The sequence below is a fragment of the Megalops cyprinoides genome, chromosome 13 (assembly GCF_013368585.1).
Source record: "Megalops cyprinoides isolate fMegCyp1 chromosome 13, fMegCyp1.pri, whole genome shotgun sequence".
Classification (NCBI taxonomy): domain Eukaryota; kingdom Metazoa; phylum Chordata; class Actinopteri; order Elopiformes; family Megalopidae; genus Megalops; species Megalops cyprinoides.
In genome coordinates this window covers 26,194,498-26,214,003 of record NC_050595.1, presented here as the reverse complement: position 1 = coordinate 26,214,003, position 19,506 = coordinate 26,194,498, and the positions used below count along the sequence as shown (strand labels likewise).

At 41.4% G+C, this 19,506-nt stretch overlaps 1 protein-coding gene across 4 annotated transcripts in view; it reads right to left on the bottom strand.

Moving 5' to 3' along the window:
• The window catches only part of tcf12 (transcription factor 12), a 99,226-nt gene extending 86,052 nt beyond the window's left edge, over positions 1–13,174 (bottom strand). For 2 of the 4 annotated variants that reach the window (XM_036543539.1, XM_036543541.1), the window contains exons 1-3: positions 13,019–13,174; positions 11,897–11,986; positions 11,437–11,509 (exon numbers count right to left, since the gene is read on the bottom strand). In XM_036543539.1, the coding sequence (XP_036399432.1) occupies positions 11,437–11,509; positions 11,897–11,968 (145 nt within the window). In that variant the 5' untranslated portion in view covers positions 11,969–11,986; positions 13,019–13,174. Of the gene's footprint in view, positions 1–11,436; positions 11,510–11,896; positions 11,987–12,372; positions 12,396–13,018 lie in introns of those variants that run through there. The other 2 variants (XM_036543540.1, XM_036543543.1) reach the window with 2 other exon arrangements.
• Positions 13,175–19,506: the final 6,332 nt, after the last annotated feature.

Below are 19,506 nucleotides of genomic sequence, written 5' to 3'. Positions count from 1 at the left end.
ACATTATAATGATCTTCGCAAAGCAAGTCTATCTTAAAAGTCATTAATAGATTATTACATTCAATTTGGTACGCACAGAATACACACATCTGCCACAGATCATTTGCAGAATGTGAAAGGGGTGGGGGGTGGTGGCGCGGGGGGGGGGGGGGGGGGGGGTATCATTAAAAACATGGAGTCCTGGGCTGCCGTCTTTCTTTTCAGAAACCTTTCGTTGCTAAATCTTTTCAGACAGGGCTGCTGGCATCACGGTGATAATTACAATTTGGCCACGGGCAAGATAACGGGTAGGCTACATATACTGCTGTCAATGTGCATTCTGTCTCCTCACAGCGGAGACAAGTCAGCTCCAGTGCTCCTCTTCTGGGTCATACGTCTTATTCAAGACGCCGAGGTTTTATTCGGAGAACTGAACTGCAGAGAGGGAGACTCTTCAGGAATCTGGCACGGACTCCAAAAGGGGAAGGATCAAAAATGGATAAAAAAAAATATCCCTTATGAAAAATAATTTAAAAATTCTTCACCTTATTCAACATTGAAAGCAGAAAATTGCTAACTGTAATCTCTGTAAACTCTAAAATTTGACGAAATAGCCCTATAACCTCATGTATAATGATATTTTACAACTGCGTTAAAATTAAATCTTCATTTAATCTTATTAAATTATTTATTGTAGTCAACAAAATATACATGCAGCAGCTAAGGATACTGGCATCTAGTTCCTGGATGAGATGGAGGCAGGTTTAATATGCTGTGACTGGCAGCCAGCTCACAGTGCCTGGAACTGGGATAGGGATCAAAGCATCCTGACACCCAAAGTGAAGTCCAGGTCCATTCACCGCAACAGCCATACACGACATATTCCATTACACTGTTAATAGCAACCATACAACGCGTTCTACCACAGCACTTATGACAACAGCCACACGACATGTTCTACAGCAGCACTAATGACAGCCTCCTTAAACCTCTCTCTCTTCACAGGTATTGCTCATTACTCGGAAGCACCATTGATGTAATAAATATGCAGCACAAACAAGCTGAGGCTGGTGGGGATGATTTGAAGACGGAGTCCTTGTAAAGTAGATGGTGCAACTTGTAAAACAAAACTTATGACATTCAGTATTAGCCAACTAAAAGAACAGAGGGAAAAAAAAACAATCATGCGGTGCTACAGATAGCTTTGTCCAGTTCTCTTCTCTTCAGACCGCAACCGCTTCAAGAGTTTGTGTCTTTAGCCAAGCTATTATGGAAATTGCCGCTGCCATTCAGAAGACAAAAGCAGGAAATTACAGTAAATAAATACCGTCAGTGAAACGTTAATAGTGACCTCATTGCGACCGAGGAACTCCTGAATGTAACATGGTGGAAATGTGTCAAGGACCACATGAGGCCACAGCACCCGCCTTGGTGTCACCACTCTTTAAATTACGCAGCGCGCTGTAAGGAAATATACATCACCACGCTCATTAAAAGAGGTGAACTAGCCTCATGGTTTGTGGTAGCTGCATGCTATGGACTGTTCCACACCTTTTTATTTGCCTTGGTATTCTATACTGTAAATTGTAATGCTCTGGAAGTCACCCAGGAAAGCCATATGAATAAGCAACACTAAGGAGGCAAATGCAATGTTGTAGCAAAGCCACATCACATACAAGCTGTGGTTTGGCAGGTCTGTGGTTGTCATGGCCACTGTATGGCTGAAGCACTACTGATGTACATGTCGAGGCAGAAGAAGTCTGTACAGACATCACAAGTTATCTGTGTATGACGATGAATATTTGCTAAAAACAAAATACTTTAAAAACAACCACCGGTTTTTCAAAAGTATGCGGAGGGCTGGGCGGTGAATAATGCTTTTAAGGCCTGGTGGCTTCAGGCAGGTCCCAGTGAATGACCTCACCTCAGGACTGTGTGGGTTTGAGGGGTTCTGACGATTCAACAGGAGACCCAAAGAATGCTTCAGGAATCGGGCCTGGTGAACACAATGCACCCTATTCATTCTCCTAATTTAAGCCTGGAACGCATTATGCACTGTTTGGAAATTGCGAGCTTGTGTTACCTGTCACACTATATGATGTGGCCCTGACTTCTTTCTGTGGAATCATGGCAGTTGGGCTAAGCAGAATAAGTCCTTCCCTCACGGTACAGCTGCAATTACCCCCCGAATGCAGGGAGTGAGTCTGAATTTTACCCCTCTGCTTCACAGTCTTACAAAAAGCTGTTCATGTGGAGTGAGGACTTTACACACAAATATTCTACAGAAGTGCGTTGCAAGCACTGATGTAAGAGATGACTAACCAGTTAATATTGAGGCATGTTGATAATGATGATTGTTTTGCTGTTTTGATGACCTTCTCAAATGGTCATTTTTTACTGGGTGTTCAATTTAAGGTGGGCCTGACTCATATTTTCTGCTATGTCAGAAACGGAGCCAAAGGTCTTCATGTGATCCAATCATGCTGGCAGATAAATATCTATCTACTCTAAAACTAAAATACTGCACAATGCACAGCATCCTGACTTCAGCACGCACGTACCGAGCCTCAGAAACAGAGGCTGCCAGATCACAGGCTGGCTCGCGCGGATGGCTAAATCAGGGCTTTAATCGTGTAGTGTGCTCCAGGCCCCACCCTTCTCCCTTATCCGTCTCACCCGCCATTATATTCCTGAGCAGCCTAAATGCCTCTTCAAATTCCCTTTGACTTATAGATATGCGAGCTGTTCTGTTCAATATTCCCACAGCGGTGACTGCGAGGGCTGGCAGCGGGCCTGTTCGGCCCTGGGCAGGTGTTCCCACTGCGAGGGAGAGCGCCAGCACGCCGCCAGCACCGCGCATGCGTGACTCCCCCAAGGGTCCTTCTGACACCTCTCCCCACCTGGAACAAAAACCACCCCCCCCCCCCCCCCCGCCCCTCTTAAAGGGCTTCCGAGCCCGCAGCCGCGGCGGCAGAGATGGGGGGGAAGTTTGGAGTGTCTCGGCTCCGTTTCGGCAGGGGCCGCGTGTGGTCAAGGAGAAGGGCCGCTCGCTCCGTGCCAAGATGAACTCAGAACCAACGAAACACCACCAAGGACGAAACGTGAAAAAACAAAATCACACGAGTTCACGACACATGCACTTCCCCTCCATATGGTGTTAGCTAAACAAAATCAGCAAAATGTAAATTAAAAGTGCAACACAGCACAGACTCCCTCTACAGAATGCTTCTGCTTATCAGTTTTGTTTGATCCCAAAAAATGCACCAAGTCAGGTTATGGTTAAACCCTTTTGAAATAAAATCTCACAGACGTCAGGCTAGATTTAAAATGTCTTTTACAACTTAAACTTGGAGATAAGATTCCTCTACCGAGTTTGGAGGGAGTCAATAATGGCAATAAAGTGACCGATATTAATCGGAAATCATTTTTGGCAGTACGATTTAACCGCACTGCGTTTTGATGCGCTAACCTCTTGATGCGAAAGATGTGCCAAGTAACCTGCCTTCAAAGGACCTCCATCGCTATGGCAACAGCACGATTTCTCTGTAACCAAGCCGGGCGGTGACCTGTGATACATAAATGAAAGCTGTCCAAACTCCGACTGAATCCTCCCCGCAGTAGCGGGGGCCCTGTGCCAGAAGAAGGCACTGATTTGAACTGGTGGGATTTCGACGCATCACAGACCTGCGCGGCCCACGGTTCGTGGAGCGGGCTGCAGGTTATCTAAAAATAAACAGCTGCCTCGGGGAAGAAGGGAAGAGCCTTCCGCAACACAGAGAGGCTTCTCAAACGCAAGCGGGCTGATTTAACAAAGGCTCGGGATGGGACTGCTTGACAGAAATTCTGCCAGACCGATGCACATTGGCATACACGTATATATTTACATATATATTTATATTAAAAAAAGTATGTGTGGATGTGAATTTCCGAATTGATCTCTTTTTCTGCATCTGCGTATTAAACCGATTACTAATGACACCTCAAGCCCCAGTAAAAACTTGTCTCGGCTTGCAAGTTCTCCGAAGGGAAGCGCGCTTGGCGAGAGACGCGGCCATCAGCTCTAATGCCGATTTGCATAAGCACGCCCTCAACAATCAGAGTTTAAGTGAACTGAAATCAGCAAAGATGGGGAAAAAGGCTGAGAGCCTTCCTGAGTGCTGCCAGCTTCCTAAGAAAAACATTCAGTTTGTCTCGCAAAAGAAGTGTTTAAGTCCCCCCCCACACCATCCCTCCGCCTCGGTCTTCAACTGAAAGAAGCTGTTGAGGTTATAAATATTACATCTGCTTTGAAATAATTCATTACAAAATAAAAGCATGCTTCAAAGGCAGTTTTAAACAAAAAAAAAATTCGCAAATCCATTGAAAAGGCTTTGAAGATAAGCGGCGCTCAAGTAGACTTTTGTCACCTTTTCTATCGTCACATATTATGCCACATGTGGCACAGTTTTTTCCCGCTTTTTTGTTTCATGTAAGAAATTATCTGAGAATGCATGCCAAGTACTTTTCCAAGTTCTTCACGATACCTTTTTTCTTTTTTTTTGCAAAATAATACAAGACTCAATTGTAACCTCTCACTGAGTGAATAATGAATAATTCGGAATGATGCTAATTCTGATTTTTACCTGCTCATTAATAATTAATGAGCACATGAAACGCTATTTACTAATCCACAACTATAGATTAAGAAGCAGCCAGACTGGAGCAGACAGTCATTACCAACATGGAAGGCAATTGTGTTTAGTGTCCATCAAAAGGATACAACAGGAAACAAGGCTAACTACCTGCTGTATCTGTATGAAAGGCAAGTCAACTGCATGTTATCATGAGGAGATCTGCTGACAGCGCCATAACAGTTGAACTCTCGCATTACCGTAAGCAATCACCCCATTTTGGGTGCTGTTAACTTTGCACTGACTGTGGCAATCTGCTATTTCTTCTTTGCAACGACACACACATGCTTTACAATAGCCGCCCAGAATTAACCATGCTGCTTAATCATTATCCTTGAATTTGCATTTTCAAAGACTCTTAAATCTGCCTGAAATCCACCCAAAGACACTTCACTGAATTCAGAAAAGCTGAAGATCCTCTGAAAGGTCGCATGGTCCATCCACGTTTGGATGTCACATGTTGATCATACGTTTGATTTCTCTCATTTTATTTCTATCATGTGCATGTCTTTTTGCAACAGAGAATCCCACCAATTTTACATTTTGTCTGCAATTTTCCTGTAAACAACCGCATGTTTACAGGGCATATTATCATACACAGTAGGTCACATTAGGGAGGGATCTGGATTAAAAATGGATGCTTCTAGACATCAAGAAAGACAACACTGCTATAGGCTTTATATTGGTGACAGCGATGGAGTCACTGACTGTGTTTTTCTCATCTGTCTGCTGAAGAATGTCAATGGCAAAATTCCTTTAGAGAGTCTAATGTAAACTGCAGACAGATTTCCTTGCTGGAACACTCAAACACAGATAAAAAGCTTTCGCATTTTTCTGCATAAGAACATTTCATTACACGGATGCTGCTGTCCAAATAAGGGCCAGTAGAGTCAGTGCTGCTTTTCTCCTCTCACACCTCATCCCTGTTCGAAAAAATAATTGTTATCTCAGCCGGTGACCTGATACTTAAACACTGTATGCTACACAGGCACGTGCATGCATACTTAAACATGCAAACCAGTCAATACTGGAGCATCCCACCAGGGGGTTTGTTATCTTAATAACCTTGAGACTGATTAAAAGGACTATCTGGACTGCTCTATGACAAATTACTATTAGTGTACCTTCCAATTATCATTTAACATGTAAACCAAACTGGAGATCATTTTCAATTCATTCTCAGATTTCGGTAGAACTCGGGAAGATTCTGAGAATGAGGCCTGGGGAAAGGCTACAGTTGGGCATGCAACTAGAAATGCTTTACATTCAAACGCTGTGTACGTCTAACCAAACAACTTTTAATTTTAATTAAGTACTTAAGCTTTATATGTTTAAAAAGGGGCATTACAGAATTAAATATGCAAAACCTTGTTCATTTACAGTCAATATATGCCTCTTAAAAGCCCCTTCCCAGGACATACATCATAAAGAACTATTAACCCATTAGGCCCTTTCCAATCAAACAGCAGTGCTGTCATATTTACATTTCAGTCGTAGCATCGGGGAATCAACTGAGCAAAAACACACATTTTCACAGGCATGCTCTTAACTCGAAAAGTGGGTGGATATTACACAGCTAACAGCATTACAATAATTTGATTTAAGGTACTGTAAATGTCAAAGTAGCACATTTACAGAAATAAAGTTTTACCTTACAGCATTGGTTAAAAAAGGATCACAGTAAGAAATAAAAATCGACCACCATGTCTGTTAGTACTTGTGTGCAGCAGAGCCGCATAATTTTGTTTAGGACGTTTAATGATAATTTAGAAGACACATAAAGCGAATCAATGTGAACAGAGAGGGCTGGTTTCTATGACTACTGTATGTATGGTGAGCCTTGCCGTATATCTAACAATCGAAGGGACACGGCGTCCGGTGGAGCTGTCTGGAACGTGACCCAGTTTTGTGCATAAAGCTGGAACCAGGCTGGCTCGCTTGGTGGTTTCCCATTATCTTTTATGTCATGCTGACCCTTGTCAGCGCTGCCCGCTAGCCTTACTGGGGCTGGCCTACTTAGTAGCTAGCTGTGGGCGGAGTCCGCAAGTGGCACAACTGTGTTACTCCCTTCCTTGCTAAAAATTGAGGACAGCAACTGGGGAAAACGAACAATGCTGTCACTGGCCACCACAAACAACTGGCGCGGATGTAACGATGTGAAATTTATTAACTTTTTTTAAATTATTGTACTTCTTTGTTTTTGTGTTTTCCACTTGTACCACCCCCTATTTTGTGGAATCACCAGCTGTTAACTCGACTCGTATCACCATGGCAACCACTGTACGCAGGACAAAACACTGAAGTGAGATCCTCCAATCACAGTGTTCTGCAGTGGAGCAGGGGCTCATTGGAGGATAGGCGCCACTCCGCTGACGAATCACAGGGTGCCTGAGAGCGGTGAGACTAGGAAACCCTGGCTGATCTCCCATCCCTATACCCAGCAGAATGAGCCCGCGGGCTCTCGGTTATCGTCGGCTGACGACACAGCTGGGATCGGACCCTGGTCCTGGAGCTCAGCTTGCACTCAAAGTGACCGCTTTAACCGCTGAGCTCCTCGGGAGCCCCTTCTTCTGTCGCATACCCTCAGCCTCAGACCGCTGACGAAGCCCAGACGGTCGTCTCCGCCTGGGTCGCTGCCAGCGTTCAGCGTGGCGTGATGCGATGCAGTTCTGGTTGCAGGTGAGGCAATGGAAAAGCAGCCAGTCGAGGCCCTAGGTCACACTATCTGGTTCCAGTACTACCGGGATAAATAAGCACAAGCATCCTGACTGCAAACGTGAGCGTACAGGGGGGTTCTACCGGTGAGGCGATCTGGGAGATAAGGGATTATACAAAGTTCATGACCTAACCGCTGATGCCTCGGCCGGCCATTAATCGCAGCTGCCTGTATTCCTGCCACTCTCTTCTGCTCATAACAAAGACAAATTGAACACCCGGGCCCGGCTGAAGAGCACAACAGCAAACCCGAGAGGTCTACATGCCTGCAATTGAAGCCATCCTGAAACACGTTCGGTTATTAAGTAAGATCTAAAGCCAGGCTGAACGGACGGAGCACGACGGCAGCACCCCGTACGGTACCGCCCTGCCTGCTTCTCACAGGCCTCCCGCTCTCAGTGCCGCAGACCATTAAAGCAGCCCAAACGCAACGCTGGAAGACCAGCAGGATGAACGTGTGCACTTCCTCTGTGGTGGAGGACCCCAGGGAATGGTACGCGCTAAGAAAAATAAAAAGTCGGTTCGCGAGCCAAGGAGCTCTCGCTGACCTGCCAAGTTTGGCGTGTGACAACTGCTTCCCATCGAGCCTGTCCCGGCTGACGCGGGCGGACCTGGGTGTATTTCCTCCGGCTGCCCTGTGACAGAACTGACTGACTTTCCCGCACTCTGGATCAGCGACTTTCTTCTGTTGACATACATTTTGTTTACCTCTGGTCATTTCTTTGGAATCATATTTTCTCCCCAGAACGGAAATAGCCTCTATTATCTTTTTCAGCCAGTTTTCTCATCAGAGACAAAAACACACATGCAGCCCATCTTCCAGTCAGTTTTCTCCCTCTAACTTCAGAGCCCACAAAAGGAGGAAGCAGCCGGCAGCTCTTGCAGCAGCAAGGTTTTGTTTTTTGCTTTTTTGTTTTCAGTTGGCAAACCTCATGGCTCTTATCTCCATGATCAAACTCCGGCAAGCGTGCGGATGCTCGGATGCTGTGCGGGCGAGGTTAGGGGGCGCTGCAGAGAGGGCCGAGCCACCTGCACATCACTGAGCAGCGAGCTGGGGAGGAGGCAGGAGCCTCCGCTGGCTGCAGAGCCCAATGCCAACCAGCCAGTGCACATGAACCCCGCAGAGAGCTCCACGCTTATGACCCATTCAGGGTTAGCCCGGCTCACAGGCGTCGCAACCGTTATATAGCGCGACATATAGCGCACCTCAGGGAAAACCCAACGCACACGTCCACCCCCTCAGGGAAAGCCAAATTCCTATTACCCACTGAACCCCCCTCCAGGGGGTGGAGCATATACCCTACCAGCACACAGACAAACAGGAAGTGTTGCCAACTCCAACTCCTGCTGATACGAAACGGTGAAGAAGAATAAAAAACAAAATGTGCTAGCAGACAGCAGAGTATATTGTTGTTTTAAGATTTTTAAACAACAAAAAATGAGATCAATTCAAATCACTGGAATAATTTCATGTGACCTTTTCTTGAAGCTGTACACACCAGCCTGGAGTAGACTTTTTCCATGAGCCAACAAAGAAACTGTAAACTTTTACAACCAACATAAAGGCTCAGTGGTTATCCCTTATACATGCCTGTGTCCTTTATGACACAACTAAATTATTCTTTTTTTTTCTCTTTAGCACGACAGCAGTAGCCTCTGGTTGGACAAAATTATAAACACCATTATAAATAATGAATCAAACATTCTTACCAAACAAGACTAATAAATGACTACAGCCACATGCTGGATTCAAACTGCACAAAAATAGTCTTTAAAATAAGTGTGGCTCTTATACTCTTTTTCCACAAAATCCCTTGAAATGTTATTACATGGGTAAGGTAGTGTATCAGCAGCCATGATAATTTACTCCATTCACAGGTGTGATAGGAAGGTGAGAATTAACCCTGTCTTTCCTGAAATGGTTGACATAAGTCTATACTGATTTCACACTGATTTATCAGCTTCCTGCTTAGGAATACTGATGATGTCATGTTTGTTTGCAATTGCTGCAAAGGGTCTAATGGTACTGAAAGATTCGGACATCTTCTTGGGACTTCAAAAAAGACAACTAGCTCTGCCAGCTCGCACCTGGGGGAAAAATAAACCTCTATTATCGTTTAGAGGGACAGAAGCAAAGGTTCAGGACTGGCTGGCTAATTTTAGCGGCCTGTCTGAGCATGCCTGGTGTATAAGACATAAACACAGCGAGTCACATGATGTCCATAAATTCCATGCTATATTAAATCATAAAGTGCTGTTCTTTTTTACTCATATCCGAACATGAACTCTTCTTCTGAAAAATGTTTTTGCTTAAAAATCTTGGGTCAGCTTTTTTAAAGTAGGTTGTGGGAGCAGCACTTTCAAAAAAATGATCACTGAAAGAAAACAATCAGCTACCTCTATTTTTAATGCTCACCGTACCGTTTCATCCTTCCTTTGATATCAGCATGGAAATAACCGAACCAGACCCCCTGTCTCCACTTTTAAGGAGTATCAAATTGAGCATTTGTGTTCTTTGTCTGTATTTTTTGTTAAAATGTGCTCTTAAACATATCTAAACAATTACACAGCTTGAGTCACAAAAGAGCTTTTTTTTTTTTTTTTGCATCTTTTGTCTTGGTATTCAGTTATCCACTAGAAAGTGTGTCCTTTATATGGAGGATAACTTACTACAAGCATGGCTTTGTTACCAGACATAACAGAATTATTCCAGAGTTATAGTGCCCCATTGTTGCCTTTCTCCAGAATCAGATAAGACAATAGATCTGTTTTGGTGAAAGATCCTGCAAAACTCACATGTACTTCCCCGCTACAGCAAGAGCTTTTAGGCTTTTCAGAAGCACTCTATCGAAATGTGAAGAGCGGCAGAACACTTCCGAAGCAGGCACAAGCGAGTCCATGCGGTCATTCATACACACACAGCATACACACACGCACACATGCGCCACCCCCCCCCCCCCCCCTCCAAAAGCACAGACGACCTGGAAGTGCACAACTAAATCACAATGCGTCCTCCATTCACTGGTTTTTGAAATGTGTGAAAACCACAAGAATTGCCCAGTCTTTGGGGAACCTAAGATACAGGAAATCACCGCCCACTTCTAAACAACTTAACTGGTGGTGGCGGATAGGGGACAGGCGCATGCATGAGATAGAGGAATCCCCTTATTTACATCACAACCGAAAGAGGATAAGGAAATAATCTTATCAAAAGTAAACAAAAAACACAATAGTTCAAGTGCCTTCAGATTGTCCAAATTAGTTATCAAAATAAAGCAATGTACTCAGTGAATAAATAAATAGCAGTAATTAACAAGGGCTATGTAATATTTTACCACATGTACATAACACAATCAATATGATCTTTATCAACAATTTTGATATCTGATTAAAAAGACTGTGAGCAAAATAGTGTGTCTAAGCCACATAAATATTTTTCAGACAAACTGAATACAATCATTTTCTTGTACCCAACTGCACACAATCTACCAGAGCTACAATAGAAAGCACTACATATATTATCACCAAACAAGCAAAAAATATCAATGCACTTTCACACAATTTTTTTAAAAAAATTCAAAATTTCATAATAGCACTATGCTGGACAAAATATGAACCTTGCAAAAATGGCAGGAGCTATCACACAAATGCAGTCTTATTCAGAAAAGAGAAAAATCCTTATTCCATTTATTTGTCATCGTAACTCTTCCTTCCTTACACGCCCTCACCACTGTCACTGGATACCAATTCCAGGTGGACATATAATGTTTCAGACACCAGATGTGCAAAGCATATGCATGATTCGCAGAGGAGAAAAATGAATCAGATTTAAGATGAGCGCAGGTCCTATGCATAACTCTCGGCTCCCACCTAAGAGTAACTAAAAATAATTTCTAAAACGCAATGGGACCTAACAGAAACCTTTCAGCTACTGCTAATCAATTATTTTGTATGTGCAAATGGCAACCATTAAAACAATGCAAAGGACAGGTGTGAAAGACTGGGGTTATCAGGCAATGAAGGTGGGACACAAACAACCGTTACAAAATTATTTTCTGAGTGGCAGTCCTACCTGAAGCACTGAACTGACTGCTTCCCAGAGTAGTAGGCCGGTTTTTCCCACTGGTTACAGGTGGAGAAAACATCTAGAGGAGGATATAAGGATGTATTTGACTCCTTTGATTCCATGTACACTGACAGAATCACACACACACACACACACACACACACTTTCAGGCCCCTTTCATCTAGAGATAGACTAGCTAAATTACATGTGTAACATGTTCGATTACACAGTAAATAATCATTTTGAGCTTATAAAAGCTAAAACTTTAGAGATGGGTTCTGTTAGAATACAGCCAACCTAATGCATGGCACTGCATCATTTATTTTATTAGTTAAAGTGTCAATATTCATGCAACAAGAGACAGCTTTGAATATCACCCACGACTGAACTGTTCAACCAATTTCCTTAGAAACCAAAAATTAGAATTTCAGCATCGTCCAACTACACGGATTGAACAATGTCCTACCGCGCTAAAATCCAGCAGATCGCTCAATTCCTTATCCGTTCCAATAGCGGCAATCCGCTGCTGAGGATTCATCTTTGCGGTCCTTCGCACCTATAAAATGAAAGCACGCAAAACGTAGCCATTTTCAGCTGTTTCATCAGAATGGCCAGCACTTTTCTTGTAACAAAATCAAATTTTAACTGTACCACAAAGTGGGGAAATTCTGGTATCATCAAATTCCAACGTTGAACAAAACTAATATAGTTTAACACAATACTTCTTGCATTAACCAATATAGTCTAACTTACTTCTTGTTTTAACTTGCGTTAATGTCCACCCTGACAGGTCTAATAAAAAAAAATACAACGAATATTACAATTACGCTCAAAAACAATTTACAGTCGTTGTCCGAAAAAAAAGCGTGCAACTGATTCGGGGGTACTGAAACTAATGTTGGCAATCTACTGCCAAACAGAAGTAAATATATAGGCATTTACCTTTCTACCACCGAGAATGCATACGCTATGTGATTATCCTTCACGGTGCTCCAAACCCGGATTGATCGAAGAACTAATGAGTATGTGGTTATGAAGACATAGCTTCCCACATGTCGATAGACTTATGAAACGCTGGAGCCCAATTTGCGCAGAACGCCGCGTCCCTCAGTGCGCGACGCTAACACGACCAGTGTCATTTGCTACAGTCAGCAAAGCATCATCAAATTTTTAGCCCGGACGGCAACGGTACGGTTACTGTTACTTAATCGTATAAACCTCGTTTGCAACAAACTAACTTAAAAGAATTCGTGGGCCGCGTTTGCCGCGGTACACTTTAACTACAATAATGGTGTATTGGTTCGTTTTGTTATTTGGGAATATTGGTGGTTCCCTGGGTATAACTCATTCAGTGACAGAAAAGGAAAACCTGTAGGTTGGTTATAATTAACGTACAAATACAGTGTATACATGGATAATAACCTGCCCGCGATACGATAAGAAACATTAGTAACTCAGGCCATGTCAAGTAAAAGAAGCGAAGCAAACGCCGACCATTAAGATACTCCAAACCTTGTCTTTCTTGTATCCCAACTTCTTTCACCCCAGTCCGAGACCCTTTTTTCCAAACTCCCTACATAATTTTTACCTTTTCCCGTTTAAAAGTCCAACTAGGGCGATCGGATGTGAAAATGGAAGCTTCGTTTTCCTCCTTCTCGTGTGATCGAGTTCGGAATCGATACGTTTGCAGTAATATTTCGCCAAATATTCCCTGAATGTAACTTACGAGTTTCCCTTAGGCAGACATTTTTGCTTTGCAAACCTTAGCACCACGTTGACGTTCGATGTTGTATCCTTCCGCCAAACGGGGCTAAATCATATCCCTTAACCCCTCACATACCGAAGGGGCTTGAATGACAGTTCGAAGTTGTCCGTGGAAGACGACATATTCGCTGCTTAAACTGAAGCATTATTATAGGCCACCTGATGGTCGACTCTGTAACATTAATTTTTGAAACGGCCGAGCGGGTCACGTGGTTAAGTTCTACAACGTTCTATGCATGGCTTCAGCTTTAAGTATTTGTATGTCCGATCTCATTTTTTACTTTCATGAATAAATACTTGCTGTCATTTGTACATATCTGCCACATGTGTGTTGTTTATCTTCAGGATATTGTACCTTCACACTTTCTGTCAACTCAGGGAATAAAGTCCTTCCTGCGTTCTGTTGGTCTTAATCCCACGTACTTAAACAGCTAAACATGCGCCTCTGGATACGTCATGTACAATAAACATTTTTGTGCAAAACGAATTTAAACAAAACATATTTTACTGAAACTTTATACATTGGTTTCATCATGGATTCTATGCGGCTACATATCGCCATCAGCTTCTCTGTAAAGTTGACTGTATGACAATATATTGTTTTTGCTGTTGCTGTGATTATTCTATGGATAACCACGATGTTCAAGAGCTTCTTAATCCCCAGACTTTGTTATGAAGATCTATGTATCAAAGTATTATCTATGAATAAACTAATAGATGCAACAATTTAATAGCCCGCTGTCTGTGCTAGCGAATTAAGACACTGTCAGATGATGTAATAATGGGAACGGAATATTCCAATTCAAATGTATTGTGGTATCAAATGCCTGTGTCAGTTGATTTCTGGCTGTGCACTGAGTGGCATATTACTCTGATTAACCAATTATTACTTTGGTGATAGGCCTATACGTAATTCTTACACATTGGGAATGCAAGATCTTCTGATATTATTCAAAAGACACACTAGGGTAAATTCCAGATAATTATTCTTTCGCGTAGGGTCCACGAGGGTCAAACGGTTTCAAGGAAAACTTGTGGATACATTCACCCATGTTAATATATCTCAACAGATTCATAAAGCCTGGACTGTGTGGTATTTTGACTGCAAAGAAGTTAAGATTGTCACTGTTAATGTGCTGAAATGGCTGTGTTGTGCATTTTATGAAAAGCAGAATGTGTTGAAGTGGAAAACTAGTACATTTCGGTTGTCTTACTGTCGGTTCAGCGTATTTTACAAGAAATTGGCAAAACGTTTCATTTGAAGAATGACAATGAATAGGGACTACTTTTTCTTCCGCTGAGGCGAAGCCAAAAAAAAGTGCCGTGCTACGTTCAATGTTTTGTTGTGAATGACTGACAGCGGTTTACTGGTTCACTTCGGAGTGCAAAAGCAAACCCTGAAGGAGAATTTGCGTATCATCACTAACCATACAAAACTGGATGCGAGATGTCTTTTCCGCAGTAATTGTGAAACAAACTTTACGAGAGTTATATTTGGGGTTTAGAGTCGAAATGCATGCTAATAAACACACTACATGTTTCATTGTTATGATACTGTAATTGACTACACTGCAAACAATTTTCTGGAAAAAGGCCAGGGTGGATTTGTTGCAGCTGTGGGTGGAGTGATATGACACGTCAGATAAAATGTCTCATCCCCAGTTTAATTAGTTAGGCGTTTATAATGTGTGTACGTTTAACCAATAACCATGGTTATTGGGTTTATAGTGAATGTGTTTCCAAATAAACATTTGGAATTCGTATAATTTCAATATAAACTATTTCAGGTATTTTTTAACATGTAGAACAGCACAGCTTTGAAAGGTTTCAATTACGCAACGCAACTGATTATTCTATGATGCACAAAGTGGATCATAATGTAATCTCACCTCTCTCATACACATACAGAAATACACACACAGGCGTGCACAATGTTCACAATTCAAACTCAAAGATGAAGCAAGTAAAATAACAAATAAAAAAGTAAATAATTTGTTTGTGTACAAAACCGCAATACTCCCTTAAATTTGTGATTGAAGGATAAAGCTAAACATTTGCAGAATAAACCCCCTAAATTCAAGTGCAAGTGTAAATGCAATTTATCACAGGCTTTATGTATTTTCAAAGTACTTGTATTGTTTTAAAAGTCTTTGATGTGATTACTGAAAATATTCAAACAGAATATTGCATTTTGAAAGGTTTCTCTATTCCATTAAATAATACATTAATTTAAACTTTATTTTCATGTGGGACATTGAAATTTGAACGGAAGAATCAAAATATTCTGTATAAAACAAAGAGGAAATTCAAAAAATATAAATGGTTGTTTTGTGAAATGCATGGTGCCACCTTTTGGAAAAAAGACCATCAACTTGCTTCGTAAGGTATCTTGGTTAGAGCGCCACCTGTTGACAACATATGGCTCCAAATACAACCAGTTTCCAAAAACAGCACTGTGTATATGATGCTTCTTATTTTCAAAACATTGATTTCTTTGTTCAGAGTTAACAAGAAGAGTGATTAGAGTCCATGCTTATCAAGGCTGTCTGATGATTAGAAATGTTTAGATTAGCCTTTCAATCCATTTTTCATACCTTTATTTACTTGCAACCTTAAGCATTACTACATAATTTATGCATTATATACAATATTATGCTTCTGTATAACGATGCCTCAAAGCAAGAGGTCACTCATGTTGCACCATTGCAGTATATTTTGATGGCTCAATGAGTATTGAGATGTGCTTTACTGAATTTTGACTCCATGTGCTTTCACATACATCCAATTAGCTAAGAAAAGAGAATTACAGTGAATGAGCTGAACATCAGTACGCCAGAGGTGTCAAATCAACCTTGCAAAAATTAACATATTACTCACATTCTATAATCTTTGGATTTATGACTAAAACAAGTGATAACTGATAATAATCCGAAACCATTGTCTCAACACAAAAAGTAGATATTTAATAAATACTGAATCAGAACTTTTATAATAAACAGAATAAATATTATGAGTCTACATTTTTTATAATAGATATTAACAGCCTAGAGCTATGGCTGCAAACCTGAAAAATGAGCTTGACTGTTAAAACAATAACACATTGGAAAATAAAAATGTGACATATTTGTATCTCCTTGGAAAATCTACAAAGCAGAATCCAAATGCGGTTGGTGCATTTGCTGATCCTATAGATGCATAGGACAGCAGAAATCATATCTGGCTTCACTTATGCAGTAATAGCAATATTAGAGAACCAAGGCAGTAAACAGCTGTTTAGTACTGCATGCTCAGAATTTAGTAATCTGCAGAGGTAGTGTGAAATTTCAGGTATATTTCCAAACCTGGCCGATGAGTTGCTGTTCCCGTGAGGTGACCACAATCATCATTGTTCTGTCTCGCAGCAGGGGCCGTGTTGTGTCCTGTTACACGAACAACAGTGACCACCATTATCACCCAAGTCACTGTGATTGGCACACTAAGCTAAAAAAAGATTGCTATCTGTCGCAATTCAGGGATTCACACATTTTTATTTGCAGTCTTCACACATCACATTTAATGTAAAAAAAAACTCCCTTTTGTTTTCTGTTATGACTCACTGTGACTCAAATTGTAGTCTTGATTCTATGGTGACAGACACGGCACATTTTCCGAGAGCTATTACAGCAGAGAAAGATTTAACAAGATTATTAATAGCTCCTGCAAAGAGCCCAGTATATTTACTTATGCTGGAACGATGGATTTTTCTCTGACAAAATACAAGCTGCAGACATTACTGTTATGTTTCAAAGGTTCATGTAATCGTAAAAATCTAAAATGTTGCTCTTTGCTTTTATTTTTACTAAATGTTTGAAAATCACTCATGTATATATACAGTCAAAACGTAGCCACGCTGTACATAGTCTACTCTTCATGCACTGAAGTGGTTAGTGCTTTATTGTGTGGAATGTGAATTTCTAACATTTTTAGCAGGGTGCTAGCTTCATGCCAGCAGGTTGTAGGTAAGCCTTCAGATTCACAATGCATTCTGGGGAATGGATGAGGAGGGAAGTGACACTGAACACTTTCAGTTTAAAAGGCAATTTGAAGAAATATCAACATCTGACAAGCAGAATGGCTTAAATGTTTTAGAACAGCAACCTGCATATGCTTTAAACTAAGATCAGGCAAAAAAAAACAAGCTTGCTCAGATGCCTGTTTTGTCATGCATGCTTTAGAGAATGGGAATGTTGCCTCTGTGAAACTTTTTAAATATTCATACTGTTTATGGACTAACATGTACATTTTAGATTCATGGTTTACTCTTGTATGTGAAAATAGATTTAATATAAACCTGGAGCTTTAAATTGACCAACATGCTCAGCTTTCTAGAAGTCTGAATCTGAAAATGAAGGCCATGCATGGTGCTTTGCTGGACACGCTTTGCCTGGGATGTCCTCTGCTAAACTGATTTGTGAATGCTTGGTGATGATAGTAGCAGCCTTGGTGGCCTGTTAATATGTGGTTGGATCTCTTCATAATTCATTCACAGTGAAGAGCCCCTCTGTGCTGCGGCACTTCACTCCCCCTGCATTCAGCGGTCCCTCATGTTGCATGCTGATGCAGATGGAGCATGGGCTCTTGACAGCTCACGCACACCAGAGGCCTTGTGGGTAGCAACGTAATTTGAAGGGAATTACATGAGACAGGTAATGTTGATTATGAGAATACATTATTGAGCCTTTTTTAGCAGACTTAATGATTACTGCTAAACATTTGTGTCCTTGTAAGACTGACAGCAGATTATGATGTATAAAATAACCACACCCTAAAAACATGTTATTTTAAACCTTGGGTTTAAAATAAAAGTCTCTATCATTTTATATAAATAAATAAGAGCAATCTACTGGTTCCAATGAGTGAAAAAGCAAAAATCCATTGTGCTGCCTTATCTGACCCAAATTTAAATTTGCTTCATCAGCATAACAAAAATACATCTGCATTGCCAAACTTTACACAATAAAAGATGCTGTGTCCTAAATTCTGGAGCCATAGGACAGCTAGATAATACCACTTGCCACTATTTTAGCCATGTGACTGTGTCTTGAGGAGGAAACTGATGCTATGTGCTGGCCATTACAGTGACCTGACTTAAATCCCCTGAGAACCTTTGGGGCTGAATTGCACACAAGGCACTTCAGAAGAACCTTGGGAACCTGCTGGGAGTTCTGGTGGGATGCCCCACCACAGACAGGCCTCCAGATCTTATTGAAGGTGTGAAGCCACCTCTACATGCAAGGGGACTTCCAAAACATTAATTATATGTGTTATGTATGATACACTATAAGACTTCCTGGTATCAAGCACTCATATGTCAGATGAGTCATTATTTTTGTAGAGTAACAATATTGTCAAAACATGAAGTGGGGAGTTTTAAATGGAGTAGTGTTATTTTATCTTTATGCAGTTTTAGTTGGAGTTGGAAGGTTGATTAACAAGTTTACTAAAGAGGTCGTGTATATGTGTATTTTTGTTTGTGTGGTTGGGGGGGTGGGGGGGGGGGGGGGGGGGACATGTCCATTTGGTTGTCTACTACATCTCACATGATTTAATGTATAGCAGCCACCTTCAGCTACATCTAATGACTTAATAATTGCAAAAGTAATGTAAGTCACTTCAGAGATGCACACTTATTTCTATATTTTCTGAGACAGTTTCATCCTGACAATCAAGCTCTGACACACCGACAACCCTCTAAAGCACATGATGATCAGTACAAAGAAAAGTGTGACTGTGCGTAAATATCCAACTTGTACATATCGCATCTTTGCAAGTTCATTTTCATATTGGTGCTAGTACACTGCTTTACATACATGCTGCTACTCACAACCAAAGCAATGCAGTTTTGTTTTTGACAGCAGATATCAAGATTTAATAGCAAAGCAAAATCAACCACATCCATGCAATAAGACAACTGGTGGTGAAATGGCGATGCTGATCCATTTGACAAAGGAACTGTGGGGTTTGTCTGGAAAAAAGTCTGTCAGCAAGAAAATATCTCAGATGTCATACAGACAACTGTCCAAAAAGTACTGTAGCAGGTGGATAGCAAACCAGAAGTATGTTTTGAGTTGCTTCCACATATGCCCGACTGGTGTGCCCTTGACCTTAGTGTAGGTTGTTTCGTTAAATTGGTTGCAATGCAAATACTTTTGTCATAACTTAGTTACATTAATTGTGCTATATGAGTGCTTAAGGGTGCATTGTACCCCCAAACAGACCTCAGTGCGCCCCCAGTTGTCTCCTTAAATCCCAATATGTACATAGTATTTATGA